At 37.3% G+C, this 12,520-nt stretch overlaps 1 protein-coding gene across 1 annotated transcript; it reads right to left on the bottom strand.

The window, feature by feature from the left end:
* Positions 1-71: 71 nt before the first annotated feature.
* On the bottom strand, positions 72-5,380 carry LOC122314190 (transmembrane protein 87A). Its single transcript, XM_043129607.1, has 5 exons — positions 5,029-5,380; positions 2,425-3,361; positions 2,190-2,285; positions 1,175-1,311; positions 72-423 (listed from the first exon to the last, which is right to left on the bottom strand). The coding sequence occupies exons 1-5, from the start codon at positions 5,370-5,372 to the stop codon at positions 255-257; spliced, it is 1,683 nt and encodes a 560-aa protein (XP_042985541.1). The 5' UTR covers positions 5,373-5,380; the 3' UTR covers positions 72-254.
* Between the last annotated feature and the right edge of the window lie 7,140 nt (positions 5,381-12,520).

Here is a 12,520-nt window from a genome sequence, read left to right as displayed (position 1 = left end):
ATTTGCAACATAAGTTGTACATGCACCGAGTAAATAGGTACAACTACCATGAAACATTGACAAAAAAAAAATCATGGAAAGTATGCAGCCTTTTTAGAAATATTTTACACCGCCTCCTTGCATGTCAAGGACCATCACTCAACCAATAGAAGTTACTCTCGGGGAGAACAGGATGATCTCAATCCCAGAGCTTAACAGGACCATTTTAGCACACTTGCCCAATAAGAAAAAAAAGGAAAAACTTTCTTCAGTGATTATTCTCTCTTATCCTCTTCCGCATCTTCTTCTTTTTCGAAGTTACCATTTGCTCCTACTTTCTTCTCTTGCTTGACTAGACTGACATCACCCTCCCCCTTTCCCCTGGTTAGACATTGAGCTTCTTCATCATCGGGTTCTTCTCCCACTTCCTCTGAGTATGCATACCTGCATATGGCCGGAAGTAAAAGTCAAAATACAATAGTGAAGCCTGAGGGGCTTCAGGAATTGTTAACTATGCGATTATTTTGCCTATTTAACTAGCCACCAAACAATCAGAGGTAAGGTATCTAATTTTTTGATATTTTTTCTTATAAACAAAAAAAACGAGAGATGAGAAAATCTGGCCAGTCGGACCCGTTTTAATAATAATGCTAAACTAGCGATTTGAGAATTCTAAGCTTCATCCAGTTTTGCGCCAACTAAAAAAGGAATAAAATAAAAAGACCAGCAATGCCCTAAAGAGTCTAGATGGCAAATGATATCTTCACGTCCCACTTCTCACAGTTCTTTATCATCATATGCTTATCCCGCTTCTTATAATGCTTTATCAGGCATAGGCACGTCACACATGCAAGTCACGATTAATATTAACGTCAACTCAAACTCTGAAACTTTGTCAGGTTGTCTCCCATGACAAAGGATCTCCTACCAGGCCACCTAAAAGGGCAGATTTCTAAGTTTTCGGAGTGTGTTCAATTTTTCTAAATAGAGAGGCAAGTATATTCCCGTATAACCTTCTTCAGCACAGCTATTTAAGGTCTGAGAGAACAGGAAATTTTCAGAAAACGTTTTCTGATCATTCTTGAGCAGACAACCATTTCATGGAACATATTTGGCGCCTGAAATTTCAATTAGAAAGAAGTACAACCATACGAATGACCATATAGATGTGTACAACGTGCATGCCATAACTCACCGTTGAGAGTTCTGAGATGGGGCCCAGAGATAGCAAATCACACAGAGCAATGCAAACGCAAGAATGTCCCAAAAAGCAGTGATTATCCAAGCACTCTGCCATCGCTCATTGAATGGATCTGTTGCTTTGAAATAAACCTGTTGGATAAAGCTTATCAGACCCATAACACTTGTTCAACCATATTAGCCTGATCACATCTTGACAGAAAGTATGTTAAAACAATTATTCAGGAGAAAATAACCTTAGAAGAAGCAGGGATTCTTGCAAAAGATAGGACAAGAATACATATATGAAAGGAATAGAGGTACAAATAAAAGGGATTCAATTGCAAATGTGTGCACGCCAAACAAAAAGGTAAAGAGACACTTGCCGTTCCTTTTCCCTTCCCTCCTTTCCTCTATTTTCCCTCACTACTCCCCCTTAGGCTCCCAAACATAGTCTAAAAGATGAGCTTGTGGGCATCAAACCCTCATCTGCCAGTGATCTCAACCACAGGAAATTGCATGCAGCAGAGAACCATAAAAAAAAATACAGTCCACACAAAAGTACATCACTAGATAGCACCAAAGTTCTGTCCTCTGCATTGTAACATGATATTCTCAAGGAAAACTAGAACAATATTCCATATCAATTGTCCTTCCTTGGATGACTGGAAGATGGTGATAAACTAGCTGTGCTTTTGGGATTATGAATCATAGTGAAGCAAATTTGTAATATGTTAACAGCGTAGCAAAAAAAACTTCTATAAAAATTGTACTTTCTTGGCACCCTACCCCTAACCAAACCCTAGAAAACAGAAACCATTCTACATTTCATGTTAACAGTGTAGCAAAAAAACTTCTAGAAATCCTCATGCAGGAAGGTTTTATCCGATTTCTATTAATAAAAACCTTGGCAAAGCCCATGTACACAGGATGTATACAAGAGGAGTAACCAAGAAATTGAATTGACGAAAAATACTAGATAAATGTTAATTTCATAAAAAAAGTTTATGCTCTCAACTAGGAAACCATACCTCATATCCTATCCAAGTAACTGAAGCAACTACAGTTACTGCTAACGCATTTGAGAACTTCCTATATATATCCAACTTCACAGAACTCCGTTTTGCCTGCACAGGAATTTTATAAGTTTCTGGAAGTTATATGGAAATAAAGAAAAATAATGCATGTGATGCAGAAAGTAAATAGGAAGTAATGCTACCACAATCAAATTAGAATAGGAAGAAGTTGCTGGTAAAAATGTGATACCTGTAATTGCTCTAGTGTTTTAGAAAGAGATGTAAAAATCCACAAAATCAAAAATGCATCCAGGAAAGCATCAGGGAGAACTAAAAAGAGCCTCGCTCTTCCTGATATGTCATTGATTGTCCCCACATACTCGGTAATATCCAGCAACTCTGATGCCAAAAAGTAAGTTGTTCCAAGAAGAAGGACCTTTGAGGTCAAACCACCAAGAGTTGGCCGAACAACACCATAACCCATTGAAACAGAAAGGATAAGAAGGCGGGAAACTGTTTTCCGAACAGCTCCAACTGTTACAACCCAAGTTGTAACTACAATTGGCCTCATTCCAGTATCATTTAAGTTTACGTACTCAAAATACCAAAGAATCATCTCAAACAATCCAAGAGCGATAACAGCTGTGATGCAATGCTGAAGTTGCAGTATATCCTTCCAAAACCTCATATACTGGGAGAACCAAATGACACTAAGAAAAAAATAAGCAAGTGACATAAACACATAAAACTTCATCAATGGAGCCATCCTACCGGGTAAATAACCATCAGGATTTTTCCACATTGTCTTCCCACTCATTATTAGTCCTTTTAGCTGTGGATCACATGCTACAAAAAACAAGTTATACATCCCAGTTTTTGTGATAGGAACCACCTTGTAAGCAATATTTGTGGACAAAGAGTTTCCACTGAACTGTATATCTTCAACAATGGGCCAATTAATATCTGTTGCTGAAGGTCTCCTAATGACTTCACCCTGCTTACAACCTTCCAATTTAGCAAGATCAGGGGTGCAACATATAGCTCTTTGTCCACCATAAGCAGAACCACCGATATTATTGCGATCAGCCGACTCAAAAATTATTACTTGTACCAACCCAGTACTATGCTCCATGTCTGAATGCTTGTGAGCTGCAGCCTTACTCCTCCAGAAGGTGATATTCTCAAATCTATACAAACTGAAAATGTGAGAGTTTTGCACTTACAGTAATAACATATATTATAACGAGAAGAAGGAAACCTGACATTTATGCAAAATCTTAAAAGCACATACCCCACTACAACATTAAGTTTTTACACCCAGTCCTTGGTCATATCACCCCATAGATAACCTCACTCATCAAAACTTATCTAATTTTTGTTTTTCATACATAGACACCCTAAATCTTTTTTCTTTTTCTTTTTCTTTTTTTTCTTTTTTTTGGATGTCGGGAAACCTCTCCTAGGTAGAGCCCTTCAGACTCACTCATGCAGAGTAAACCCTGGTCCCCTGCACCGCACCATCGGAAGTTTCCCTACACAGAACTAGTTAAATCGCTGGCTTTTCACCAAAGGGTGTGGCTCCAAAGGATTGTTTGCACCCATGAGGTGTTAAACCTTAGACCTTGAAGGGAGTGACACCTTAAGACCAAGACCTTCACCACTTGGGCCAACCCATTGGGTTCACAGACACCCTAAATCTTATTAACGTGTTCGCATGCATGCATGTACAAAAAAAAATTCAAATCTAAACAACATCTATGTTGTCTATATTGTGTTATATACTTGGATCATTACACCAAGTTCTCTTTTTCAACTCCTTTCACTCTAAGATTCCAAGATTCCTTTCAATTGATGAAAGCTCTAAAGGCAGTGATAACGAAAAATGTCTACTGGTCTCTTGCTCGTCATTTTCCATAGTAAATTCAAAGACTTTGCAAGCATAACCAGAAATTGGATCAAGTAAACAAGTAGAAATGAACCAAGCAGGAGAAGAATTCCTCATAAAGTAGGGGCGTTTACAAACATAAGGGAACTCTCTGTCCAATTCAACCACTGCACTAGTCCTCTTTGTTTCCTCAAACTTACAAACCCAAATTTAAATTTTTGTATAACCTCTTCTACATAATGAAGTAGTTGAAACGGAATAGTAGAATCCTCCAACGAGAGGTGGAGAAGAGTGAAAGACAAAATGAGTAGGAAGGGGAGAGAGAACAACATGGCAGTTAATCTCATCCAACGTTTTGGCTCCACTCGGGACTCAACCTACTTATCAAAAAAGATTTTGGCTCCACTCAACCAATTTGTGATTTACCTTTTGTTTCTGCAACATATTTATTTCGAAAATCTGCAATTATACTTATGAGCGTCCACTACAGAACAACACGAAGTCTGTCTCTGCTTAATCATCACCAATTAAAGCATGCATTGAAAAGTGAAGGTATTAAGATTAATAATCTTTTGATTTTATCGGTAAACAAAATTTTATTAAGATTAAGAATCTTATTTATTACCAACTGGGGCATGCATTGGCTTCATACTTATATCAATGTAGCTCAGTATTGATATATGAATATTTAATTATACTTTTTCCCTACAGCTTCTAAGCAACCAAAAATAATAATAAACCACGAAATGCAGATATTGTAACCTCGGATCTACCCAATTTCACCAAAATGTAAATCTCGAGCCACATATTCACACATCCCGCCTTATTTATTACTTCAATCCAAATACTTTTTCTTTTTGATAAGATTACTTCCATCCAAATCATCACCAACCACCGCATAAACAAAAATAGAGAAGGGGGCGGGGGGGGTGAACAAATCTGTGTCCATGTATGATAAAAATAGAGTACCGGATATAAGAAATGCCATTGCGGATCGAAGAATGAGCGGAGTTGTCAGCGGTGGGAGACGCAACGATGCCTTCGCTGCCACCGGAGAGAAGGAAAGCGTTGCCGACTTCCCCGAAGGGTTCTTTGTTGTAGATGTGAATTGAGGCATTGGTGGTGGTGATTACAAAGGCTGAGAGGAGGAGAGAAACAGCGAAGAAGAGCTCTGGAAAGCTACTTCTTTGAATTGCTGCGAAATCCATGCCGATAGAATGAGAGAGAGAACGGATCGGCAGGTGCGGAGGGTGAGGGAGGGAGGATGAGAGTGCGAGAGAAGCAATATCACTGTCGGTGAGAGGGGAAGTCATGACTCATGAGTGATGGATGAGTCATAGGCATCAGTACAACGTTACGGGCGCGTGGGAAGCACGTTAACACCGGCCGGAAAACCGGTTCCGGTCATTTTTAGACCGGACCGGTACTACTTAATATATTATTTATTTATTTATTTAGTTAATGTTATATATTATATATTTTATATTATATATCATTTTTATATATAATATATAATAATATAAATTATAATTATATATAAGATAATGTTATTATAATTTACAAAATAAAAGTTTAATCTTAAACATGAAAATTTAATTGATCATATGCTTTAAATATATAATATTATAAATATATATTATTTATTAGTAACATTTTATCATAGATTCATAAGAAGTAAGGGTCAAAAAAGAAATAAAATCATTCAAATATTATTACTAAATTTTGATGATCTAATACACTTAAAACTAGGGCTGTGCTCCGATTCCGACATCGTCGGAATCAGAATTCCGACTTTTGTCGGAGTCGAAATCGAGCTCCGATTCCGATTCCGTTCAAAATTCGGAATTCCGACTTCCGACTTCCGAAGTCTAAACGAAAGTCGGAATTCCGAATTCCGATTGGATTTTCGAATTATGACTGTAATTCTGACTTCTTTATTTTGATAGATTTTATCTTCTTTTAAATTTATTTTATCCTTATTTAATAAAAACTCTCACTTTATATATAAAATTATTTTTGTTTTTTATTTCTCAATTAAACAAATAGGAATTATTTTATTGAATGGAGTTTGAATATGTATTAAGTATTTTCTAATCTATTAATACTTCTCTTTTTTGTTTTTGTATGTGACACGGTGACAGTGATGCTAGCTTGGTACTTGAAAGGTGAAACTTTAGTTTTTATTAATTTGATGTATTTTTGTATAGATTTCATTCTTATTTTCAATGTAATTGAAATATATAAAAGCTTGAATACGTTAAATTATATAATTAATTAATTTTTCTGGCACAACGAGTATTTGTACAATATTTTCATCCCAAAATGTCAAATCTGTTTGAACACGTTAGACTACATAATTAACTATTATACATAATTCAGAAGATCATAAACAATGAATAATAGAAATAACAGCCTATTTCAAAGTTTGATTAAACAGTCCATAAGAATAAATATTTTAATTCAACCAAAAAAAAAAAACATCATTTGCAGCATCGTAGTTAGTCATTTGAAGTACCTGAAATTAAGATAAAAAAGTATTCAATCAATAAATGTAACCAAATATTGATCCAGAAAATTGAACACATTAAAAGTAAAATTTAATTACCATTAATACCAATAAAGATTAAGTTAATTCTGATATCAACTTATCTTTATTCATACTCCATCAGTCATCGGAAATTATACTGGGGTTCACAATTACATCTGTGAAATGATAAAAAAATATAAATTAAATAAATTTAAGAAATCATAAAAACAATTAAAATAATAAATAATAAAAAAACAAGTAAAATAAAGTTACCATCTTCAAGCCTATAGCTCTCATCATCAATGCCAATCCTATCTAGTCCAAGGGGTGTATCACTGATCCAGTTCTGTGTGCAAACGAGGGCCTCCATGGTTGACGGTGACAAAGAACTCCGAAAAGTATCCAACACTTGACCTCCAGTGCTAAACGCCGACTCAGATGCAACCGTCGTAATAGGAATGGTTAGCACATCTCGGGCAATACGGGAAAGAATTGGATATTTGATGGAATTAGCCTTCCACCAAATGCATATCTCAAATGCAGGACTAGGTGCCTCGACCTCTTTCATAAAATACTGTTCAACCTCTGAAATACACCCTATAATATTCTTCAATGCAATGAGCTGATGATACTTATTCATGATGTCGTAATTCGTACGGCATCAAGGCAATGCACCTACTGGGCTAAAGTCATCAGAGGGAGGTGTTGGAGTCACGTGTGAGGTACCCGCTAAAGATGAAGGTTGTCCACTATTTTTGTAGTGGTTGTACAAGTCATCGAGATCAGTTTTAAGCGCTGTAATAAACGATGCAGCCTTCATTGCCTCGAGGACGGAATTTGCTCAATATTTTATCACGGCCAACTTGATTCGGGGGTCAAGGATCACAGCCACAAAAAGTAATCTATTTATCTTCTCAACTTGCCCCCAATATTTATTATATTTGGAAAGCATCCTCTGAGCCATACCAGATAGAAGTCCGCTAGGGTCATCACAACCATCTTCCAAGTGGTGGTGTAGTGTCGAGATCTGACTGAACCACAAGTTTGCAGTCGTGTTTGCGGATCCAGATATTTTCATTATAATATCATAAAAAATCTACAAAAAAATGACAAAAAATCCTACACTCGTCCAATCATGTGTGTCCGGCGGACCGAACCCCTTTCCGACAGGCTCCAACAAAGCATATTTAAGACCCCTATCTTCCACCTCCATCCGCTCAAAAACTTTTTGGTACCTCTGTGTCACATCCAACATCATATATGTAGAGTTCCATCAAGTGGGAACGTCCAAGCACAGTGTCCGTGAATGTTTTATCCCAAGTTGTTCTTCTATTGCCCTGAATTTTTTCAGCCTTTGGGGGGAAGCCCTCACATACCGCACAATGTTGCGGACTTTTGTAATGGAATCGTCAACCTCTTTTAACCCCTCAGTCACAATCAGGTTGATTATGTGAGTACAACAATGAATATGGATAAAATCATGGTCCCAGATGACATCATCTCTCACTCTCGTATTCCGCTTGAACCATTCAATTGCAGTATCATTGGCATTGGCATTGTCAACTGTAATGTATAAAACTTTCTGAATTCCCCAATCTTTCAAGAAATCATCCATCGCTGCCTCAATTGATGCACCCTTATGATCACTGATTTCTTTGAATCCAATAATCCATTTTTTTTAAGTCCATGAACTGTCAATGTAGTGTGCTGTAATATACATATAGGAAACATTCTGTATAGACATTCATGTGTCAGTCGTAAATGAGACTCTCTGGCCAGTCCTCACAAACATTTGTCTCATCTCAACTTTCTCTTTTAAATATCTTTTCATATAATCTCGCATCACTGTATACCGTGATGGCAATGAGAATCATGGCTCAATGTAAGGCTAGGCAACCGGGCCGGATTTTTTCCCGGCCCGGTCCGGAACCCGGATAACCGGGTTCCGGTTACGGGCACCGACCCGGAAAACACCCGGGCCGGTACCGGATTTAAAACTCGGTACCCGGGTTTTAAATCCGGTACCCGGATTCTTTTAAAACTCAAACCCAATGCCAAAACGACGCCGTTTTAGCACTGGGTTATATGCCTCTGCATCCCAATTCCCTCCCCAATCTGACTCTCTCTCTCTCTCTCTCTCTCTCTCTCTCTCTCTCTCTCTCTCTCTCTCTCTCTCTCTCTCTCTCTCTCTCTCTCTCTCTCTCTCTCTCTCTCTCTCTCAATCCGAAGAAACCCTAGCCTCCCTCTCTCACTGCCGTCGGCCGATCGAAGAAAAGATAGCCCTCCTTTCCTCCCTCAGTGCCGATCGAAGAAACCCCGTCATCCTGTGACCCATCATCATCGTCGCCAACTCACTATTATCCTCGACCTCAAGGTTTGTTCTCTGTGATTTGGGTATGTTTTAGATTTGGGTCTGTTTTATTACGATAAGAAAAAGGTATGAATCGAACTCTTTGAACCAGGAAAAAAAATTTATTCGTAACATTTGTGTAGAAAATGAAAAGGGGAAGAACCTTTGGTAGATCTGGGTTTTTTTTGTTATTTTGTTAAACATGTATAAAGTGGTGGTTTGTTTCTGTTTTTCTTTTAAGCTTATGGCTAGTTTCTTTTAAGCTTCTAATCCCGTTCTCCATTTTTTTGGTTGTTAATTTTTCATTCCACAATGGTTTAGAATGGCTTTGATTTTAATTGTTATGGTATTGCATCTAAATATGATTTTACCGCATAATGCCCTAAGAAAATCTTCTTTTATTTCGGTTCTGTCTCTTGAACATTAGCAATGCTGCTTGCCTGTCAACTCTGAACGTTGTTGTTGAGAAGCTTTGACATTTGAGAATTCACTATTTGGATTCTTTTCTGGTCTCTCCCTTTTCCCCATTACAAATATGTTTATTTTTCATTCTAGTTTATTGGGAAAAAGAAGTGTTGAATGATTTGAGTGTGGTCCAGGATGGACATATTAATTAGTGTTGAATGATTTGAGTGTGGTCCAGGAGGGACACATTATTTTTCATTCTGGCTTGTGTTTGCTTTTTTCTGGAGAGAATGGAACATTAGGGACATCTGTTTTTTCTTTTCAAGCGGATAGTGATCTTTCTGTTTCAGTTAAAATAAATAGATAGTGTTTATTTATGCAAGATATGGGGTGTTTAAAGAGATATGTGGTGTTTATTTATGCAAGATATGGGGTGTTTAAATAGATATGGGGTGCTTATTTATGCAAGATATGGGTCAATAATTTAGTTTAGAAGGACCATTCTCATTCATCTTTGACTGGAAAGAATATAATTATATGCCTAAACCATGCATGCATTATACATTTGGTAATGCTTTTGCATGCACAGAATATAATTATGTGCTGTTGTTTATATATTTAACCATTTAATTCTAATAGCATTGTAGCAAGTGCTGTTATTGATCTGTTTTGGTTGTTAAATCGGGTTTTGAATCAGATCCATGATTTCAGGCTATGCAGCATATGTTTGTGTGGAGGATGCTTTGCAACTCTTTGTGTGGAGCTTGAGGAAGAATTTCAGGCCAACTGAGTTCACACTCAGTATTGTTCTAAATTCTATTTGTACACTCCCCCCAGCAAAGCAGGGTGGTCAAATTCATGCTTTGGTTGTTAAATCGGGTTTTGAGTCAGATCCAGTTGTTACTAATTCACTCATGAAAATGTATGCTAAATTTGGGTCAGTTAATTATGCCATGAAGATGTTTGCTGATTTGGGTGTACGGGATTTGATATCCTGGAACACCATGATTTTGGGTTTGACTAACAATGGTAGAGTACACGAGACCCTTGACATTTTTTGATATCCTGCTAGCACACGCACTGATTATGTGCAAGATCTGAAAAAGAAAAAGAAACATATGTGCTACAATATTTTGAAGGAATGTTATGTGCAAGATTTGAAAAAGAAAAAAGAGTGTTACAATATTTTTTTGCTGAAAAAAATTTACTAATCAGGCTTTGTTTTTTTTTTTAAAAAAAAAACCCGGATATAGGCCGGAACCCGGATTTCCGGGTTGTAAAAACCCGAATCAATCTGGGTTCCAGCCCGGGTCATAACCCGGGTGTATTCGGGCCGGAGTCCGGCCCGGATTTGGAATCCGGGTTCCGGGCCGGGTATACCCGGATACCCGGTCCGGTACCCGGTTGCTCAGCCCTAGCTCAATGAGCTTGATAAACTTTCGGAACCCTCTTTTCTCAACTGTAGTAAAAGGCATCTCATCTTCAATGATCATCTCGGCAAGCGCATCTCTCAACATCTTCTCACTGTATTGAGGGATGACCATTTTCTTAAGTTGCGTACCATTAGTCGCAGTAGAAGTTTCATAACTCAGCGTTGTCTGATCTTTGGCTGCAAATCCCTTCGCTATCTTATACCTTTAGCAACTATTTAGATGTTATATCAAACAAGTAGTGCATTGTTTCTTTGAATGACATGCAACTTTTTGGCCACAATGGTTGCAAGCCGCGTGCGGTTCCGAGAGATCACCGTCAACCTTGGTGAAATGTTCCCACGTCCACGACCTTTTTTTATTTGATCGTGGATATGGTGGCTTGGCCCTCGTGGATGGAGGTGGTACATCCGGCTCATCCCCAATATCCATATCATCCTCCTCATTAAATGTATCCTCATCTTCTATATTTACCGATAGTGGGAATCGACTACTTACACATGAAGTTTGTGTTCTGGAAGTTGGTCTCGATCTCGGTGGTGGGGACGGAATTGTGGCATCTTGATTCTGTTCTGGGGTCCCATATGGTTCTTCCTCCATAACTTGAAATGTGACACATATATAGAAGACCAAATTAGGAAGTTTATTAAAAAAATAATAAAAAAAATCTGACACATAATAGGTGATGCAATCATGCAAGACTACATCTTTGAAAGAGTAAATGGTTAAATATAGAGTTCTTATAAGATCATGGGAGTAAATGGATCAATATCTAAAATAAAGACGGCATTAAGAGTCAAGTCTCCAAAAGAAAAAATATACACATCTCCATAAATTACATCATCATAAATTATATATATATATGTACGAGAGATATTAATTTATAGTGAAAAAAAATCTGAAAAAGTGGCTCATGAGTAGTACTTAATCCGTAAAGATCATTTCTTAAGTTTCTTAATTTCTTTTATGCAAAACAATCTTTTATTAAATTAGATTTTGATTTAAAGTTAATGGCCGGCGGGATCAGAGGGTGATTTAAAGTTAATAGGAGTCTTTGGCTGTGACGCCCCCAAATTCCGTTTGGGATCGGACGGACATTTGAAGCGTCGAGACATGCAACACAAGGTTACCTGCCCCCGTTCATGACATATAAGATGCAATATTCCTAACATGAATCTAACAACATGCAATATTCGCAGCGGATAAATTTTTTTTTTCTTTAGCAATACTATGCACCAAATTGAAAATATCCCAAATGCTTAAAACATACTTCATACATAAAAATCCATTGAACAACTAAGATCACAACACTAGTCCAAAATGGTTATGATCCAAAAAGTAGTAGAGATGCAACTCAATCGTACAAGTAGTAATTTACGTTAATTACTATATCAACATTTATGTCGCACCGTCACTTAGTCAACTGTGTCTAGTTGATCAGCTCTTAATTCTCTTTCAGGTCCTGTAACAAGATCTACCATTCGGGGGAAATGGTAGTTGGGACTACCAAAGTGAGATTTGATTACAAATCCCAGTAAGTTAACAAAAAAACTTCCACACAAACTAATGATGCATGGATGATAGTAAAAGCATAAATGCATAATCAAATTCATAAGTAATTAAAGCATAACTTGGAGTACAACATAGCATAATTGACATAACTTAAATTGAAACATGAACTGAACTTGACTTGACATGAACTTGATCTGAAACTTGACTTAGTATGAACTTGCTTTGAAACTTGAATTA

Source organism: Carya illinoinensis, chromosome 6 (assembly GCF_018687715.1).
Source record: "Carya illinoinensis cultivar Pawnee chromosome 6, C.illinoinensisPawnee_v1, whole genome shotgun sequence".
Taxonomy (NCBI): Eukaryota; Viridiplantae; Streptophyta; class Magnoliopsida; order Fagales; family Juglandaceae; genus Carya; species Carya illinoinensis.
Note: the sequence above shows the minus strand (reverse complement) of the source record. Positions and strands in the feature narration are given on the sequence as shown.